General features: G+C 40.2%; 2 protein-coding genes across 7 annotated transcripts in view; one reads left to right on the forward strand and one right to left on the reverse strand.

The window, feature by feature from the left end:
* The window catches only part of ARHGAP10 (Rho GTPase activating protein 10), a 138,866-nt gene extending 128,383 nt beyond the window's left edge, over nucleotides 1–10,483 (forward strand). Inside the window, exons 21-24 of one of the 2 annotated variants that reach the window (XR_009114490.1) lie at nucleotides 791–922; nucleotides 1,852–1,943; nucleotides 4,160–4,302; nucleotides 9,506–9,573. Coding sequence is in view for 1 of the 2 variants with exons in the window: in XM_058024833.1 (XP_057880816.1) it covers nucleotides 791–922; nucleotides 1,852–1,943; nucleotides 9,506–9,594 (313 nt within the window). In the remaining variant the exon portion in view is untranslated. Of the gene's footprint in view, nucleotides 1–790; nucleotides 923–1,851; nucleotides 1,944–4,159; nucleotides 4,303–9,505 lie in introns of both variants that reach the window. The other variant, XM_058024833.1, reaches the window with a different exon arrangement.
* Nucleotides 10,484–15,496: 5,013 nt separating this feature from the next.
* The window catches only part of NR3C2 (nuclear receptor subfamily 3 group C member 2), a 189,396-nt gene continuing 184,883 nt past the window's right edge, over nucleotides 15,497–20,009 (reverse strand). For all 5 annotated transcript variants that reach the window (XM_058024089.1, XM_058024093.1, XM_058024090.1 and 2 more), the window contains one exon: nucleotides 15,497–18,337. In XM_058024089.1, the coding sequence (XP_057880072.1) occupies nucleotides 18,182–18,337 (156 nt within the window). In that variant the 3' untranslated portion in view covers nucleotides 15,497–18,181. The remainder of the gene's footprint in view (nucleotides 18,338–20,009) is intronic.

The following is a 20,009-nucleotide window of genomic DNA, read 5'->3' on the forward strand; positions in this document are numbered from 1 at the left end:
TGCTGTGTGCAAATGATTTTAATACTGTTTCTGCTTAGAAGCTGCTTGAAGTCCAGCTCTTTGTTCCAAAGACATGCTGACAGCCAGGTTTTGGACTATTTGTTGTTTGTCCACACAATGAAGGAAAGCCTTCCAGTGCTGGAACCCTTCAGTTCTTTTAAGGCATAAGATTAGAAATGTTCTTTATGTTGGGGACAACTTTATGTGTTTACTAATACAAGCTTTAAATTTTGTCTGCTATTTCTTCTCTTCTTGTGGTAACTTTGTGTTCAGCCATTAATTTAACAACATTGATGGGGACAGCCCCTGAGACAGTGTTTGCACAGCTCCATGAAGATCTCAATCCAGAGCCATCATCGTGATCCCAGTGCTGGAATAGCTGCAGCCTCTTTAGAAATCTTCTCAGTTGTACAGTACTGAGGAGATTTTTAAATAGATTCATCAAAACTTGTAAAGGCAGAGTGGCAGCTCAAATAATAGCCTGCTCTATGCAATTTCACTTTGTCTGTCTTTATCAGATAAGGAATGGGGAATTTTGCCCTTTTATTGCCTATGTCATGCATCTCAGGTAATTCTCCTTAGCTTAGGATGTAGGGCATGTCGGAAAAAGAATTCCAAGGAGGAGTGCAGGATCATATGGTGGCCATTTCTGCAAAATCAGCTTGACAATATTATTTGGTTTGAATTTGAAAATCTCACAGGTTGTCCAGTTATAAAGATTCAAATATTTTGGTAGGATAAGAAATTCTATTCATGTTGTTAATTCTGCCTTGAATGTATTTCCTCTTAGTCCTGCTCAGAGCCGCCCGTCGATGGTCTCGTGGATGAACATTCCATCTGCTAACCCGGCTGCCTCAGATGCTGCACTACCCAATTTCATCTTCCCCAGCCCTGCCCCTGGCACTGACAGAGCAGTGGAAAGGTATGGTGTGCACTTCAACTTCTGCTGGCTCTTTATTTGCCTCCTTTTTCTGTATCTTCACAAAAACAGTCTCCCGTGGCATGTGAATGATTGTCTCAAGCCAGGAAATGCAGCCTGGCAGCAATTTTTACAGAATGAAATACCTGCCTACTTCATCTTACTTTTCCTTTCAGCACCTTCCTTGGTGGAAGGCACACAGTCCCCTGAGCCAGTGGTCTGCTGGTTAATACAGGAGAGCTGTATTAACAGTGGGTGGGCAATTCATAGTGTCTCTCTCTTGCAGTGTTTCTTTTAGAGTCTTTTAAAATGCAGATTCTTCCACCTTTGCCAGATTTAAGATTCTCATCCTAGACTTTTTTCCTTTCTCTTTGGTTTCATTCTTTTCTTTCATTCTTTTGTCCAGCTTTCCTTCCATCCTGTTTCTGCTTCCTTCCATGTTGGTTTCCACGCTTTGAAATATTTTGAACTTTTTCTTTGAAGGTCTTCACCATCTTAGCTTTTCCCTTCAAATTTAATATATGTCTTTCTAATTAAGTAGTTCAAGTAGTAGGTATATTCACAAATTCTTCACAACACTTGATAAAAAAACCCTATTTCTTATTACTGGTTGAATTTTCGAAGTATATCATACTTTGCCTGCTATTGAGTTCATTGCTGACTAGCACATGAAAAAAATGTAACTGTAGTTGAAAGTCGAGTTTGTCATAAAAATAGTGTGCAGAAAGTTGGGAGTATGGTATTCAGAAATGCCAACAGTAAGCTGTGAAGCTTCAGCTTTGGCTGTGTGTATGAATTATAACCCTGTAATGATGCATGTGAGATTGTGTTTAAAGTTTTAGTCATCTCCAAATGTGAATGGAGAGAGAATGGTTGAGACAGTGTCTTCATAATAGTAAAAAGTTGCTATAATTCATAATTTCATTTTTCAGTGTTGCCCACCGAAAAGCAAGAGCAGTTTATCCATGTGAAGCAGAACACAGCTCTGAATTGTCATTTCAGATAGGAGCAATATTTGAAGATGGTAAGTACTGCTTGAGTAAATATAAAGCAATGAAAAACAAATTGACAAAACTGCTAAAATGGCTTTGGATAAAAATACAAGCCTGACTGCTATTCTGCCAACATTGCTGATGGCACACAGTTGGTGATGGAGATATTTTCTGGTATGAAGAAGCTACTTAACATATCCTTAGCACTGTGAGGCAATGCTTTTGATTTTTGGGTGAATACTCTTCCAACTGGTATAATTTTTCAGCATCATTTACATGTGTTGTAGTACCAAAAGAAGGTTATTCAATAATAGAAGAAAACACCTTGGCCTGTGAAACTGAATTTTTTAAAATGTGAACTCTTGTTGTAAAATAACACAGGGGTTTTCCTGTAAAGAAAAAAAAAATCTGTGTCAGGATTTTGAAGCAAACAGAGTGCCAGGTAAATCAGGTGAACAATGGAGGAAAAAAGAGTGTTTTTACTGATTTAGATCAAGGTCTGCATTAGTGTGTGCATGTACTGGTAGAAAATAGAATATTCACTGAGGTGTGGAATGAAGGCCTGTGTTTAATGATTTCTATGGATCCAAATATAGCATTACATGTGAAATCCAGAAGGTGAATCCTGTGCTCAAGACTCTGTTCTCAGTGAGCTTCCATGGATCTACCCTTCAGCAAATGCACAGGGACTTCAAACTGATAGGAAAGCTTTTAGTTTTTAAACCTTATGCCAATGACTACTGTAATACCAATTCTCAAAATGCAGAATTGGAAGCTTAGCAAAGTTTTTTTTTTAATAGTGTATATAGTAGGATATTCCTGTCCTCTGTTTTCCCCCAAACAAGTAAACAGCAAGCCTATTCCAGACTTCAGTTCTGGTTTTTTTTTTTTTCAACGTAAAGTGGTCTGGGGTCCCCACTAGGTTCTTCCCTACCTGCACCCACTTTACAAAATCATTCTTGATGTTTCCTATTAGAGCTGCCTTGCAGGCAAATCATGTCTGAATCAAGTTAGGTGGGAAACCTTTTAAAGATGAATTAGCTGAGTGATTGCTCTTTTTAAAGTCCTTAACACCACTTATTTTAATTTAAGTTTTTTAAAACATGACTGATAGGGCTCTTCAGCAGACATCAAACTGTGTACAGGAAAGAAAATCTAGTGCATGGTGGAAAAGATTTGATATCTGGGAGAGCCATTTCTGCTGTAGAACAGCAAGGGCTGTGTGTTAGCTTGGGGTAAGGAAGTCTCCCAAGAAGTAGTTCCTTGTGTGTCTTGTTTTTGTGTGAGAGCAGTGTTAAGATTGTATCTTTGTATGAGAACTCAGAAGTGGTGACAAAGCCCCCATGATTTGGTGCACTGCAGCCTCAGGTGAGTTTTTCAACTGGAGAGTTGTATTGCCCCAAAACAAGTATGGAATTTGACTCTGGCATCTGTGCAGAAAAGTTTCAGCTGTAACTTTTTCCATGTCATCAGACAAATAAGGTCCAAAGCCTGGGAAAAAGGTTGCATGGATTGCATTTGGAAAACCCAATTGCAGATTTCCGATGGCAAAGCTCACATTTCCTTAAACACATTACTTTCAATTTGTTCTGCTGTATCCTGGTTATTTCACAGGTGTTGTCCTTGTCCTGCAGGGCTCTCACCCTCAGGTAGGCTGTGGATTGGCAGAAAAAATGGGGAGAGCATGCAAGTAGTAAGGCAGTAACTGTATGTAATGGTAATTTCATAACTTTTCCCAGTAGTTTATGTCATGGATGGCTCTTTCATGCCAAGTGCAGACCTGTCTCCACATTTGAAACCTCTGAAATGCCTCAACATGAGCCTTTTCTTTCTGTATCAGGCACCCCTGTGTCTGTGCTGAAATCAGATTGCAGTGAATCAATTCAGGTTCTTTAGTTACTCAATTTAAATTCCCATATGCCCTAATAAAGCCCCCAAATGAAGAATTAAAGTAATAATACATCAATTCTGCAGCTCTACCAATAACCTTAACTATCAAAGTGACAACGCATCAATCAAGTTGACATACAGCTAGTATCAACCATTAAAGTAACTGTTAAATTAATGTCTACTAAAAAGTGCTGCTTCCATTAGTGAAGGTTTTATATGTCTCTCCTTTCTCCACCCGGCCTCTCTCACTTTCTAATCCTGTCTCTTTTTCTTTCCCTTTTTCTTTCCTCTCTTTCCTGCTTTGTTTCCTTTTTCCTGTTTCCTTTCCTGTTCTTGGTTTGTCTCTCTTGGTCCATAGATGTTGATTGCAGCAGTTCTGTCCCAGCTGTCCATACTCTGGATGAATCTTTCTGGCTGCTTCAGCCTCAGACAGGATAATGGCATTTAGGGAAGCAGTCTTGCACCTGTCATAGCTACTAAATGTAATATTGGTGCAAGAAGGTGAGTTTAACCTTTGCTCCCATCTCCATTTCCTGTTTCTAAACAGGGGGAAAACATCTGTCTCTGTCTGCCAAGGTTAGATTTGCTAATATTCTGAGTTAAGCTTTGCATCACCTGGTAAGAATCTGTATAGAACCTTAGCATTTTCACATTCAGGTGTTTTCAGTACTGCATGTACATTGTGCTTCCCCAAATCCCACAGTCTTTCCATTAAAGTGCCGTAGAATATAAATGCTGAGGCACCATCTGGTAAGTTAAAAAGAAAAGGCAAAGTTTTCTATTTAATTGAATTGTGTAGGAAAATGAATAACGTAATCTGAACAATATCCACGAGATTTTTTTTTAAATCTTCTATTCAATTTGCCTTAGGCTGTGCCAATATTTTTATTTCCCAGTTGTTACAGGCTATATTATTGACAGCACATAACAATATAATTCAAGTGGTTGGAAGCAAAGCTTGGAGAGTTTGCAGCTGGATAAGGGCACATAAGGGAAGGAGCAGAGTAGAATCTGAGATTGAGAGACATATGCTGGCTGTGCATGTCTGTTGTTGTTGAGGCAGATATTCCCAATAATCAGGGGAAGAATAATCAGACTGCCTGGCACTGGAATTTTGCCAGTCTTGGAGCCAAGTGTTATTAAATTTCTGGTTCTTGAAAGAGACTGCTTTAAAGTCAGTAAATGGGAATTTCACTCTGGAGAAGTGTTTCAGATAGGTTAAATGGTGTTTACACAATAAAAATTCCTTGGCAGAACTGCTAGCAGGAAGGCTTCCTGAAAACTTGTCAAGATAGCTCTTATCAAGGCTTTTTACAATTTTTAAAATCTGATTTTAGGGGAGAGAAAACATGAGGAAAACTGAGAGTGTGTTTTGTTCCTAAGGAAAAGTGGGGCACCCATCATCCCCACCAAGTACAAAAGGAGCACAAAAAGCCACATTCACACAGCCCTTGTCATCCCCATCTCTCTCTCCCACTGTAACAAAGTGCCAGCCTTAGTTAATGTTTCTGGCTTTGACTCCAAGGCACTCTGCCCTCTGATTCATGCTGTGGCTTCTGGACTGTCTTCATGGTCCTGACCAATCCAGGATTTACATCAAAGAGGAGTGGTGCCCTTGAAATACTGCATTGCACTGTATGTGCAAATAGTTCTTTTGTTGGGTAAAAATGGAGATAGAGCCACTTCTTGGTGCACCTTTCATCTGTGTAGTTCAGAGCACTTGGAAACATTCATGGGGAGGAACCCCCTGACTCCTAGTCCTGTGTTCTGTCCACAAGATAATTCTGCTTCTCACAGCATAATTAAGGGAAACAGCAAGTTTTGAAATTTCAAATTCCAGGCTAACCCTAAGCATGATAAATATTTCTGCTATCAACTCAACCCACAGGGATTGCTTCAAAAACCCAAAGGGGTTTCTAAACACAGAGGGCTTGCAGGAACATTTGGTTGCTTTAATTGAATTTCCTGATGAAAAATTGGCCAGCATCATTGAGTTCTATGGAAGTGAGTTCTAGTGCTGTAGTGGTTTTAGCAGTGAAATTTCTGTTGCTCTCAGTAATCCTCATTTATGTTGCTTTTTGAGGTTTTTACCCTGATTGACAGTCCATGAGAAAGGGAGGCCCTCTTCTGCCAGACACCATGCAGGTTAGGTTTGCTCCCAAAACAGCCAGTTTCCACAAAGATGTGGAAATCAGTGTGAATCAGTGTCTGATTCAGTCCTGCTGAAGTTAGTGGCACCCAGCCAATGAACTAATACTGCTGAGGAAGTAAGTCCTGCTCTCTTTGTGGTTGAGACCTGTGAAACATTTGAGCTGCCAGAGCAGAGCAAAGTCTGCTTATGGCACTGGGTCTCTGGGAAGAGCTTGTGAATTTTATGTATTTGCTTGTGAATTTTATGTACTTGCAGTTAGAAAATAACAACATTGGCAGTATCAAAGCTATTTCCTTTGAAGAATACAGAAAAGTAAGAGGCAATGCTGTACATGCCAAGTTGACCTAATGGTGTTCCTTGATTAGAAGAAATCAGATCTCACGGCAAGTTCCAAGTCTGTGGATTTTGCTGGCCCATTTGAGCTGGGGTGATTGTTCCATAGCCCTTGCTGTTGTACTGATGCTCAGACATCTTTCTTCCCTGCACCTTGCCTGCATGAGTGAGACTGCTGAAAAGGCCTTGCAGCAGGTGCTGAGGAGGTCACTGTCCCCCTCTGAGCTCTCAACTTGGCTGCTATTTGCACTGTCCTAAGAGGTGGTGGCTTTTAGTGGTGGTTTTGTGCTTGGTCTTGTTGTACAGCCTTGCTATACACTCATTAAATCTTGCTGAAAATATTTACTGTTTAGTTCTCTGCTCTGTATCTTTTATACTGTGAGTGTTTCCCCTCCTGTCCTGTGCCAGCATGAGCCTTAGTCCTGTGGGATGATTGCTCTAGTAATGAGTTGTAGTTTTAAGGCCAAGTGTGTAGTTTCTGCATCAAGGTATTTTTAAATGAGGCAGGCCTGAGAAAGTGCTAAGAACTGTAATTGTTGTTGACTGAGAAGAAATGACAGAAAGGGGACACTACAGATGTCTTCTCTTGAGCAGGGCATTTTTTCAGGAATAGTCCTGGGTTTAAGAAGAGCTGTGCATGAGAGAGGAATGGGGTTTGTGTGGTTAAGTGGTTTTGATTTTAAAGGAATGCATGCTGTTGTGCACTGTACTTCAGAAATGGATTAGCAAAGTAAATAGGATCACTGGAGCTTAAAGCAGCTTTACTTTTGGATGGCACCTTCATTAATATCTTTTGCCTACAGAAGCAGTCAGTGATGTACACAAGCATCTTACCCCTTGTTGCACAAGGTGATTGGAGTGGGGGCAGAAACCTTCCCTGCTGTGACAGCCACCACAGCTGCTGAACATTAAGAATTACTTTTTGCTGTGTTACTTTTTCTTATTACTTTTTATTACTAAAAAAATTACTTAAAAAAAAAAAAAAAAAGATCTCTAGAAATGGTGGCCTTAGGTGTAATTGAGTGATAATTCCTTCTTCAGTCTTCCCAGAGTCTAAAAGAACTGTCTGCCAACAAGTGAGGCCCTGAGCTGTGTAGTGTACACGGGCAATATTTCATTTCCTAAGCCCAGAGCTCAGCTGTACCAGCTAGGTCTTGTCTGCTGGGGTGAAAATGATGTTTCCCACTCTAACCCAGCTGCTGGGCCATGAACCTGCTGTAGAGTGCAGAGTTCACCATTATCTTATCAAACTTGCTTGGAAAATATTTCTGTGGAAGTTTGCTGTTGTGTTGAGTGATGTGATTCAGCTTAGTTCCTCCTCTGTGTAAATTTTAGGTAAATATTAATTTTGGTGTGATCCCCTCAGATGAAGGCTTCCCTCAGCTTGAACAGATCTTGGATTTATAGACTCTCACATGCCAGTGGTACCCACCCTCTTTCTAATGGAAATTAAGGTTAAGCATCAAAGGGCAGGTAGAAATTTCTTACTTCTAGGTTTTCTAGTTGCTTTTCTTCCTAATCTGTCTTGTTTTTTGGGAGTTTGTTTCCTGTAACACAGATGTGCTCCGTAGGTATGGGATTCCTCAGGGAGGGGTTTGGCTGCTGGTGCACTTGCTGGAAATGCAGAATTACAGCTTCTGGAGGGAGGTTTGTGCTGGTGTCAGCCATGCAGTTTCAAATGCCTGTGTACTCTGTAATTGTGGAACAGAAAGGATAAAGGGAGAGGAGGGCCTGCTAATTACTAATAGTAATGTAAGTTACTATGTGAGAACAGATCCTCAAAGGTAATTGTCTATGCATGTTTTTCCTTTGGAATCTTTTTGCTGAATACATTTATTACAGAGATAAGCCCAGCATTTCGTGCTGAATCTAAACTATCAGTATCATTTGAAAGTAGTTTCGTTTTCTGGGTTCTTTGGAGTTGTAGCTGCTGTTTAAAGTGTGGTTTCTGTGCACAGCTGTCTAAGAATAATAGGACACAAGGAAAAAACCAGGAAAAGCACGTTTTTAAGTCCTCAAATTAAGAGCTTTACAATGCTTTTGGAAGTGAGACTTAACATGTTGCTCTCTCTCAACTGTTATTTCCCTGATATGTAGAAGGCTACAAATATCACATTTCCCAATGTGTTAATGTGTTTTAAATAAAGCACTGACATGGCTGGCAGCACGTTTTAGCATTTGTCTGATGTCTTCCCTAAATACTGTCTGTCTCAGAAGCACTGTGAGGATAAATTAGGATGGGAGAGTGTGCCGTAGGTTGCTAAAAAGTGTGGGATTTTGCAGTTACACAGGTAAATAGGTATCTGTATTGTATCCTTAAAAGACACTCAGAGGGGAATTTGAGGCCTTTCTAGTGTGTTTTCCAAAGAAAGGAGGCTTATGCTTCTTTTTTAACTTCCTGTCAAATGTGGTCAATATATATATATTCAGGAAGTCAGCTTTCATTAGTTCTCTTGCTCACAGAGGAACTTCTGGGGCATTGAGAGTCCAAGCTGAAATATTTCTTATTTTATATTCATGGACACTCTTGCATGAACTTTGGGATTCGCAGTGGTAAACACTTAGGATGGCACAAGGAGCTTGCAAGCCTTTGCTTTGTGTTTTGTGAATTGCACCATGTATTTGAATTTCAGAGAGAGGATTTAATCAGAAGAATGATTCAGATTTTGTCCATGGGTCACTTCTAATAGCAGCTCTATTCTGAAGAGATGGTACTTGGAGTGACATCTGGATCATTTCCATTTCCCCTACAATCCTTTCTGTGCTTACTTTTCATGCCAAGTAAGGTCCTGGGCTGTGCTTCTGTGGTTCTGATCTTCCAGATTCATCACTTCTCCTCAAGACAGGTTCTTGCTCTTGTTTTGCCCCACCTACTGAAAGTGTTTTCCACTGTTTGATATGAATTCAGACTTTTCCCCTAAGGCACAAATTTTTCTATTTTATAAATCTGTCCTGAGCTCCATTAACTATTTCGTTAATGAAGTCTCCTGCACCTAAAAGCTATTTCACTATGTAGGCTTTGCAGAAGTACATTATATTTAAGTCAAGTTAATAATCCTCTTTATCTTTCCTAGCCAGATTCTTAAACTGGTGATTGCAGATGAAGGGACGTTTTTGTGGATGCTTTGCCTGGTGTCATGCAGCTAAAGCTGAAAAGTACTAATTCAAACATAAAAAGATGCAGTAATTTTAGTAATTTTCTCTCCTTTTCTTTTGCAGTGCAATTTTCCAGAGAGCCAGGATGGCTAGAAGGCACGTTAGATGGCAAGAGAGGACTTATTCCACAAAATTATGTTCAGTTTTTATAGCTTTGTGCATTGAACGCCAAGAAGGTGTACATGGTATCCATGGATTTTTGTTCTAGTCACTTGTCTCTACTTTTGTGACTGCTTTTAATCAGTGAAGAGCTGGACTATGGATTGAAGATTTTATCTGTATAAAGACATTAAGTGTTGCCAAATATGAATTAGAAAAAAATGATTCTTTGAGGGTTGGAATCGGGGGGGGGGAGGGCAAGAAAGAGGGATGGAGGGATAAGTTGATTTTTTAATAGGGGGCTTGTTTTTTCAGTTGTAAAAAGCAGTAGTAGTATGTTTGTGTGCAAGATAAATAGCTGTTGAAGTCAAGTATTTGGTTGATCTGTGACTCAACTTAGTGTCCTGGAGATGATGCTTTGATGGCCACCATTTTTAACAGCATGTGAGGGTGCTGAGGCCCTGGCACAGGCTGCCCAGAGCAGCTGTGGAGATGCCCCATCCCTGGAAGTGTTCAAGGGCAGGTTGGAGGGGGCTCTGAGCAACCTGGTCTAGTTGGAAGGTGTCCCTGCCCATGGCAGGGGATTGGAAATAAATGGTCTTTAAGGTCCCTCCCTACCCAGTCCATTCTATGATTCTATGATCATTTTAGATTTGGAAAATACTGATGGATATAAAAAGCTATCATGCTGACAATTAAATTATATTTCAGAGTGGAATAGCCAGTGCAGAACCGACATCAGTAAGTAAAAATAATAGTTATCAAGACATGACATTTTTCAAATGTCTTCAAAGAGCACATTCGTTTATGTTGTGTGTATGATTTCATTTATTTTATAAAGATAAGACACATGAACTTTTATTACAGGCTCCTATATGTCATGGTTCCTTTGCTACTCAAAAATATCACTGTAAATGAAATAAAATGTTATTTGTTATTTGACTTGTCATTCCTATGTTGCAGAGTATTTTGCTCTGGTTCTGGAAGTTGTGGCATGAAATAAATATTGGCAGCTCTGTGCAGTCAGCCTCAAGCAGGCTCCAGAAGGGATGGGGAGCTTTCCTCACACAAAATAGGCAACTCTGGAAGTTCAAGCCAAAAGGGAAAAGAGAATCTCTGGCTATGGTGCTTTTGGATACTGGAGAATTCCAGCATTTTATCTGTTGTCTAGTTTTAGCTGCTTGTTCACCTTGCCTATCTTCCTTCCCTCTAATTGTCCACTGCAATGTCTTATTGATGCCTCAAAATTTGTAGAACTTAAAAAAAGTTACATGCAGTTTATCATTAATTTCTCTATTTTTCTCTCCTTCAAGAAAGACAATGGAGAGGATGCAGGAAAGTGTGACAGGATGGCATGCTAATTCAGGCTCACTTATTTGTTAAACTGGACTCTGTGGATTTCAAGTCATTTACTGCAGCTCTACTTAGCTTGCAAGTTTTCCTAATAAATGAGATTAGTAAACAGTTAATGGTTAATGCTGCCGTGGGGTTGGGATGGCTTTTTCCCCCAAGGACTTAACTCCATGCAATGAATTTGTTCCTTTGCCTGGGCTGCACAGACCACTGGAGTATGCACAAATCACTTCCAGATGGAGCAATGGTGGGCCAAGCCAGTACAGCTCTCCAGCACTGACCCTCATTGCTTGGAGGAGTTTCATTTGGAGAATTCTCCTGGTACTGGAGCAATGACTCCCTGCTCCAAAGTTTTTAGGCAGTTTTTGTCTTGGCTAAGTAACCCAGGCACTGAAAATGACTTCTGACTGATTTGCTCCTTGATTCAGTGCTAAGGAAATAGCTGCACCAGTACTTGCAGCAACAGCCTGCAGGTTTCTGTGCTCACATTCATTCACATGGCAAAGCTCCCTCCTGGCTGGGTCTCCTGTTGCCTGAGCCCACAGCTCTATCAACTCATCTGTGGCCTTAAAGATTCATTCTGGAGGCAGGATGATGTTTGTGTGCCAAACTCAGTTTTCATGGCTACCACTTGGTAGAAAATGTTGAAAGGAGAGGGAGAATATAAATCTTTGGTGTTAGCCTTGCAGGTGTGGCAGCTAGGTATGCTGGCTTGTCAGATGGTGAAGCTCTGATAACTTGGAGCTTTCAAGCTTTGGAAGTTGCTTCCATTTGTTTTGTTGTTGTTTTAAACCTGCAATGCGTGTTTGATCTTGTTCTGGCTGCTGTCCTCCCGAATTCTCAATGTGCTGCTCAGCTCTAGCTCTGGGTGGTGGGGCTTTTTTTCCTTATAACTGAGGTTGTTTAAAAAGGCAGATATAAAGAGAAGGAGTAAGAGTCTTAGTGTCTCTTCCATCCAGTCCTGTGAGCCTGTTTTACCTTCAGGTGAGATGTTTTGAGTCTCCTGTTACTCCTGGAGCTATGCAGAACCCAAACAAGAAGAAAACTTTTCTCCTGAGAAGTGATACACTGAGCAGAGGTAACACTAATCCAGACTTTCTCACGTCCCAGCCGTTGTCTGAAGGCAGTGGTGTGAGCTGAGCCAGATCAGATCTGGCTTCCAGGCTAACCACAGTGCCTCTGAGGAATTCACTTGTGGGAACTGCTACCCACCAGATGGGTTTCCACATCAGCCCAGTTACACCAGTGCCAAGTACAGACTTGCACAGCCCAGTAGCCATGGCCAAGCTCGTTCTTCATCCTCGCTGCTGAGCAGAGCTGTGAACGATGCCCTCGGTACTGACTGCCTGGAAGTGGAGATTAAAAAATGAAATACAAAGGAAGTCAGGCTTTTGAGATTGCTTGCTTTCCTGAAGGTGGCCTTCAGGGCATGCCTCTTGTCTGGTAGCCATCTACCATGGCTTGGTAGATTTTGGAGGAGTGCAGTAATGTGCTGTTGAGACAGGAAGGAGGACAGGGAGTCCCATCTGGAGCACGCTGGTTGCAGGATCCTTCTCTTGGCCTGGCAGCAGGATGGTCATTCTCCATGGCATGGCCTCTGTCCTCTTTCATGGAACTGCTCTCCTGTCACAGCTGGGGGCACAGAGGAGTTAATCCTTGGGTTGGGTTCCCTGCCCTTGCTCTGTGCTGGTTACTGTGGGCAGGGCCACAGACTCGTTGGTTTTCAAAAGCTGAGGCTGCTGATAGTGAATGCATGACATGGGCTGAAAATTAGTGCAAATTAGGAAAAAAAAAAAGCCAAACAAAAAAGGCTTTTTATGCAAAATAGCTTTGGCCTTGCCATCACTGTGGGGCCAAAGATTGAATCCCTCAAGCTGGGGATGAAGGTTGGATGTGTTTGCTGAATAATTAATGGCCAAGCTGAGACTCCTGCCGAGCTGGGCTCAGCAGAAATTTATAGCCTGTAAGTCACTGGCCGGGGTGCAGTGCTGTGCCTTGGCCAGCAGCACTTCCACTCTGCTGGGTGCAAAACCCTGGGGTTTTCAAACTGCTGAAGGTGAAGTGTTGTCCCAGCTGATCTTCATGGCAGGTTTCCTTCTGATGCCGTCTTTTATGAGTGAAAGAAAAATCTCATTAGCTGATTTATCTGTCCTGTAATGAAAATACAACTGCCACACTGCTTGCAGCTTTTGCTACCCAAGCCTCTAATTGTGTCACAGAAGAGATTTGGGCAGAAACTTGCCTTCCTTAATGCTGTTCCTTGTTCTCTTAACCCATTTCACAATTGGTTTGCAGTTTAAGGAGAAAAGTTGCTGACAGAGGGCCTGTGTAGGCTGTAAATGCACCAGTGCTAAACTGTGTTTCACTGAAAGTCTTCAGTGGAGTTTCACCTCTTCAGCTGAATGTGTCTTGGACATTGTTTTCTACATCAGAGTCCAACAGTCTGCCCTCATCTGTCCTTGCAGTAGCCACAGGTAAGTGCCAAATAAACTTCACCCTGTCAACATCTACAATTAAAGTAAGAACACCTCAAAAACCTTATGGCAGGGCATGGTTTACCAAGCACAATCTGTGACAGGAAAGAGCATTTTTTCCATTCCTTTCTTAGTAATATTGTACTCCTCATGAACTCCTAATCTCTGCAGGTACCTGAGTGCCCCAGCTTGAGGTCAGGTTACAAGTTTTATTATGGTTTTAAGTAGTGATAGCATCGTCTTATTTCTAGAACAGCAAATGACAGATGCATCTGCTTGTAAGCATATGGGAAATTTTTCTTAACACTGCTGATCCCCTACTATTCTTTCCTTCTGACAATTCAGCAAAGAGAAAGCAGGTGCAGGGATTTTTTGGCAATAAAAAAGTTCATGCAACTTTGTTATTAAAAGACCAAAATGCAATGAAATGGTGGCTTTACACCACAGACCAGGCTTTGTGCACAACTTGGTGGTGAATTGCTGAGAGAGTGTCCAGAACAAAATAAGATAGTTAGAAGGGGCAACAAAACTCCTGCTATCTTACTGTAAATACAACTGGAGAAGGTCTGACCCTGAGAAGGCAGGGTCAATGGGGAGACCTTGTGTATATAAAACAGAATTTTTCTCAGGGCAAGAGGGATTCACTAATTTTAGTCAATGGGAAGAGCAGCAGGAGGTTAACAAAAACTGGAGCCCAGACTGGTCTGGCCACTGAGGGTTTGTTTCTTCCAGTGGGATGCCCAGAGCAGTATCAGCACGTGGTTTGCCAAGCCCAGGGAGGCAGGAGCAGTGAACCACCTGCTCATGTTGGGCATTCCCTGCCCTGCAGCCTGAGGAGCTGCTCCTGCCCGGAGCCACAACACCTGGAGCTGGCAGGGATTGCTGGAACCACCACTCCCCTGGCTGGAGAGAGGTGCTGCAGGGCATTGCAAGTTGCTTTATGTTGAAGTGTTCATGTCCAGGTGAAATGGGGCTCTGGGCACCTGGTCTAGCGGAAGGTGTCCCTGCCCAAGGCTGGAGGTTGGAACTGGATGATCTTTAAGGTCCCTTCCAACCCAACCCACTCTTTGGTTCTGCACTGTTCCTGCACGAGCAGAAGGCTTGCCTCTAGGGATATCACTGCACCAGCAGCTAGCTGAGATTAAAATGCAAGAAATACTTGCAATCAAACCAGTTTAATTCATGTATATTTGTACAATTTGTATAAAAAAAAGGAAAAAAAAAAGAAAAATAGGTACTTGCAGACATTAACATAAAGACCAAACAATATTTTCTATTTATTTAAAAAGCTTTAAACATACAGAAGCAAACCCCTAATTATAAATGCATCATTATGCATAGATTTTACTGTTTACACCATACTGCTGGCTGCTTTTTTCATCCAGGAATCTATTTAAACTCCAAGAATTCTTAAACATTTCTCTGAGCTTCCTGGCCTCAGAACTGCTGTCTGTCTTATCAAGTCATTGACCTCCAGCTGAAAACATTGCTCTAAAAAAAGTCAAATCTTTAATAAACAATTAAAAGTGCATTAACTGTAGAATTTTTTAATTTCATAAATGTTTAAACAAGTCAGTGAAAAACACCACCCTGTGAATTAGCTTTTTGCATGATTGATTGTAAAGTATCTTTTTAATAAGATTTTGATATTGCAAACTTAAGTATTTTCTATTTTACTCCGTGCAACTGCTCAGTGGCACGATGTGTAGTATTCCTGAAATACCCACTGCAGTACATTACACTATTTTACATTTTAACCGTGTATACAATGCTCTTGCTGCATATCCCTGTTCCTTCTTACAACAAAATAATTTAGCTCGATGAACAAAAGCCCACTTTCTAAAAGCTGTTATAGTTTGTCTTGTATTTTGCAGGAGACAAATGCCTATTTCATTCTAAACAAATTCAAAAGAACTTCCCGGTAGCTAAAAACTAGGGCTGGGTTTTGTGGTTTCTTTTTCTTTTTTTCTGTACACAGGTTTAGATAAAAAAAGTGATGGCTATTCTGCTTAAGTGTCCTTGATAAGAGAATACTGCCTCTTACAACATCTATATCCAATTGTATCTATTACTTCAATGATGTCTAGCAAAAAAATAATAATCAATGAATGGTTTCATAAACAACAGGTGATTAAAGTAAAGGATTTATTATAATCTGCTTACAGTTGTTTGCAAAGACAGACATACGTTTTTGCATAAAGATATAAATTGCTTTTTAAAACTAATTTAGTGTGTTTAATTATATGAAGTTTCTGTGAATTATGAATTGTACCAAACCAAGATTAAAAGTAATAAGGTACAAAAATAGGAGCAAACAGACAACAATTTGGACTGGGACAGGCATTTAACAGTGAAGTGTAGAATATGGCTTTGCTATTTTAGTCAAGCAAAGTTACTCTGAGACAGAAAAGGAGGCAGTAACTTTGTTAATATAAAAAGCTGTTGCAGACTGTATTCACCCAGAACCTGGCTTTGAAATCTTCTATTTTAGACTTTAAAAAAAAACCTAAATGAATAGATGGATGTATGACTGTGTCTTTACTGTAAACAACCAGTCTGCATGCTGTATATCTCACGTTGGAAGTTTGGCTTTCATATTGCTGTGCAGGTCAGTATTTAAAGATCTGCCTATGAATTAGACTTCCAAAATGCAAATAATATATGTATGTATATATTTATATATAAAAAACCTCTCTGAATACAGTCTTTACAGATTTACCATTGCATAAGGCAGGTGTCATTTAAAAAGACAAGTAGCGTTGACTGTCTTCAGTGCACCACAGTGCACCTCCAAATTTGAGTTCAGAAAGGGTGTAGAATTCTTAATTCGACCACCATTGACAAGAAATGCTACATTCCAACCGGCCAAGGGACACACTATAGCTCAAAAATACCAGTGGCACCCAGAGAGAACACTACAGATTAGGACTCTGAAAAACTATTCTATTTAAACATGAGCATATGGTAGCAACAGTTGAGCCTCAGAAAAGTTCACCTGTCCTCTATTCTACTCCAAAATCTTGTAGTTGCTTATAAATTGTGAAACAGTGAAAATCACCTCAAAAATTCTCTTCTTTGCAGTCTTATTCTAGAGAAAACATTTTTGAGACAAAATCAGACCAACTGAGTTGAACTTGTAGTGTGAACATTTGTCTTCTTGGACGTATCCCGATTATTACAAAAATGCTTACAAAATTACAGATACTTTTAGTTTATCACTAAAAATTCTACTCAGCTTATCTGCCCTTATCATCCCTCACCATCCCTCTCACCAGTACAAATCTCCTTGATATACTTACTGTAATGATCTGCATGTTCCCTTTAGCATAACCAGAGATCAATCTCTCCCATCTGAAATAATAATCTGAACTTTAAGATGTTTTATAGATCCAGTATTCAAAGGAAAAAAACAAAACCAAAACCAAACAATCTGGGAAACCTTAGTAAAAAAAGAAAAATCATTCAACATGTTGCTTGCCCCTGTTCCCCTGAGAGAGAAAGGGAATAGAGGGCAAGAACTCACTAGATCATTAGGCTGGCAAAAGCTTTGGAGAGAGACCATAATTTGTCTTGTTAAATGAAACCTTGGTAAAGTGGCAAACACAAAACTGTGTAGTTTCCTACAGATATATGAAGCAGGAGTTCTAAGATGTGCTCAAGTCACATATGCTTGCAAGAGAGACAAAAGGGGAGGAAAATAGAGAGAGAAATAGAAAGGCTTAAAACACAACTGAAAAGGTGAAGCGTGGTTATTTACAACAGATACTGTAGGATGGTAAATTAGATATGATGCTAAAAAAGGCACAGCTTTCCCTTTCTTAAATACACTGTAAACGGTTCATTATGCATGCAGAACATTTCACTTTACAAAAAAATTACCTTGTTTGTTTAGACAAAGATAGTACTTAAATAGTCTCCAGCAAAATAGAGTTCTTTCAAAAATACTTTCCCATTCATCCTATTAACCATTAAAGATTTTTTTGTCTCATTTACAAAAGTTCCTTACACCTTATTTCAGGTCCTTCACAATTTATACATACAGCAATGTACAGTACAGCAAAAGACTGCAAAAAATTATTTGTAAAGCCAGCACAATAGATACTATAAATTGATACCAGGGCATTTGTTTTTCACATCTTATCCTTTTGAATTAAATAGTAAATGGACACTTAACACAGTGTATATCATCTATGATGGGATAACATGGGATAACAAATGCCACAGGTGGGGATAACAGTATTCCACACCAAATGTTCTGTTATTACTTTACACGTTAGGGTTTGTGTTTGTGTATATATGTGTGTATATATATATAGCTTTTGTTTGTAATTTTTTTGGGGTTTTTTTTTGTTTTTTTTTTGTTTTTTTTTTACAAGAAAAGAATATTAATGCCCCATATTGACTTTACGTTTTATGTGCAAACCAAGGGTAAGCTTTAAAAAGTTCTCATTAGTTCTCGAACCCTTTTAAAACAAGCAAACAATACCAGAAACTACATGGCATATTTAAAACTCCATCTGTTAAAATATCAAAATCAAAGAGTTATTGACTAGATATGGCTTTTCATCCAGAGGAACAGGAACATTTTCTAAGTGTATTAGGGTTATGGGGTAATTTCCAAACATCTAGGTCTTGCCAAATCCGAGTCAACTGCTTTCCATTCCCCCAAACCCTTCGTATGATTTTAGACTATTCAGAGACTGCTGAACAAGTGTAAAGAGCATGTTTAAAATATGGTTTCTTGGGTCCTTCATGGGTGTGGAATAACACAGGGAAACTTAAGGCAAAGTTCTTCCATTTAAGACATTTTCTATCACTTCCTGTGAAAGTACAGGGGCTTGGCATTCCCAGATTCCACCTTTGGTAGCTGGTCACTGATGATTTCCACCAGCATGGCTGGAAACTCTACTTTCAGTGCCTGAGACTCTCGGAAGGTGTAGAAGCAGAATTCCAATAAGTCACTAACAAGCTGAAATACAGAAAGAAACACTTTTTAGGAAAAACACCAATATTTTTGCACACAACAACAGCTTACTGATAATTGATTATTTCCAAGAAATACCATCTCACTCTGACCTGACAGTCCATTTACAGGGGTTATAAAGCAAACAAAAGAACTCAAATGCCAAAGGGCTACTTGACTCATTAAAAATCAGCAAACTAGGGAAACCCAAGAGACCACAGATTTGATTTTTCAGCCTAGCTGCACTTTTCCTTTCACTAACAGCAACTGGCCACCACGAAAACTCCAGGTCTACAGAAATAAAGGCTTCTGCCCAGGGGGAAAAGATCAGCCATAAACTATTGTATCTCTCAGCTTCAGCTGGATACACATTCATTAAATCAGATTATTTGGTTAACTTCAGTGCATTCTCCAGGACCCACAGCCTACAACTGCCAGAGCAGCTGATGTTTGCAGCTCAAGAACACAACTGCTGCGTGACGTGGTGGCATTTCAGGTTTTGCAGAGACACAGTCTACAGGTTTTTGGTGGCTGTGACCTAAACGCATCTCCTAAAGCCTTACAGTATGTTGGACCTTCCCAATCTTTAAGACATGTGAAGGAATGAAGCACATCCAGGTTTCAGTGAGTGTGTGAACTTCCAGTGCCGTTCACACGCTGTTTTGTGATTGAAGGAAAGAGCCTCTGCTATTTAAAAATCTAAGTGTTAAATTAATTGTGGTGCTTCATGTCCTTGCAGAGGACTTGAAACACTTCTGCTTGTGTAGTTTATCAAACATAAGTTTGTCATTTCAATTCTTACCATGCAGAATTGCAGTTTGCCATAAAGCCCCTGTTAAAGATAGAGCAAATAAAGGTGGAAGGCAGAAAAGGAAATGAATAAAAAAATATGGGCAGCAACATTTCCATCCTGAAGCACCATACCTTATTGCTCATTTTCAGGACTTTGACAGCTGTTCTTGCAAACATGTAAGCAGTTTATGAACAGCCCAGAGAAGTGCTGAGATCACTCAAACACATGACTCGCTGCTATTGAGCCCTACATGAGTCTGCTTGCTGGGGCTTAGGTCACTGCTGATGATCTGGCATGTCACGAAGCAACACTAATTAATTAAACAGATGCATGCTAAATAAGTAGCATAGACATAATTTGGTTTTCAAGGAAAAAATGCTGATGTTCAATGGTTCACTTTACCCATGAGGAGGAGGCTGTTACTGCATATCTCCTGTCCCAAAAATACTCCAAACAGCACAAAATCAAAGTGAAGGAAACTGTGTCTTGGTGTGATTGGCACTCCCTCCTCCCTGCCTCTGGCATCAAACACCAGCCCTAAGCAAAGTAAGCCTTGACAATGACCCTGTGAATGTGCTCCTTTTCCTAAACTTTGTTCACATCACTGAATGTGAGAGGGGGTTGGGATCACCTCTGTCCCACTGCCTTCTGTGCAGCTTGAATTCCTACCTCATCACGTCTGTGTGGAGCCTCTGGATTCAGTGAGACAGGTCACAGGAAATCCTACCTAGCAACTACTAATGCTGACTTCTTTGCAAGCTTTTAGTAGTACCGAGTACACATTTATGTCTGGTGAATATGCAGACGGGAAATTAAAAATAACACTAATGAAGGAAGCATAATCTACTCTATTCCATAAAAAAGTCAGCAGTCCAGTGGGTGAAA

The sequence above is a fragment of the Melospiza georgiana genome, chromosome 5, assembly GCF_028018845.1.
Source record: "Melospiza georgiana isolate bMelGeo1 chromosome 5, bMelGeo1.pri, whole genome shotgun sequence".
Taxonomy (NCBI): Eukaryota; Metazoa; Chordata; class Aves; order Passeriformes; family Passerellidae; genus Melospiza; species Melospiza georgiana.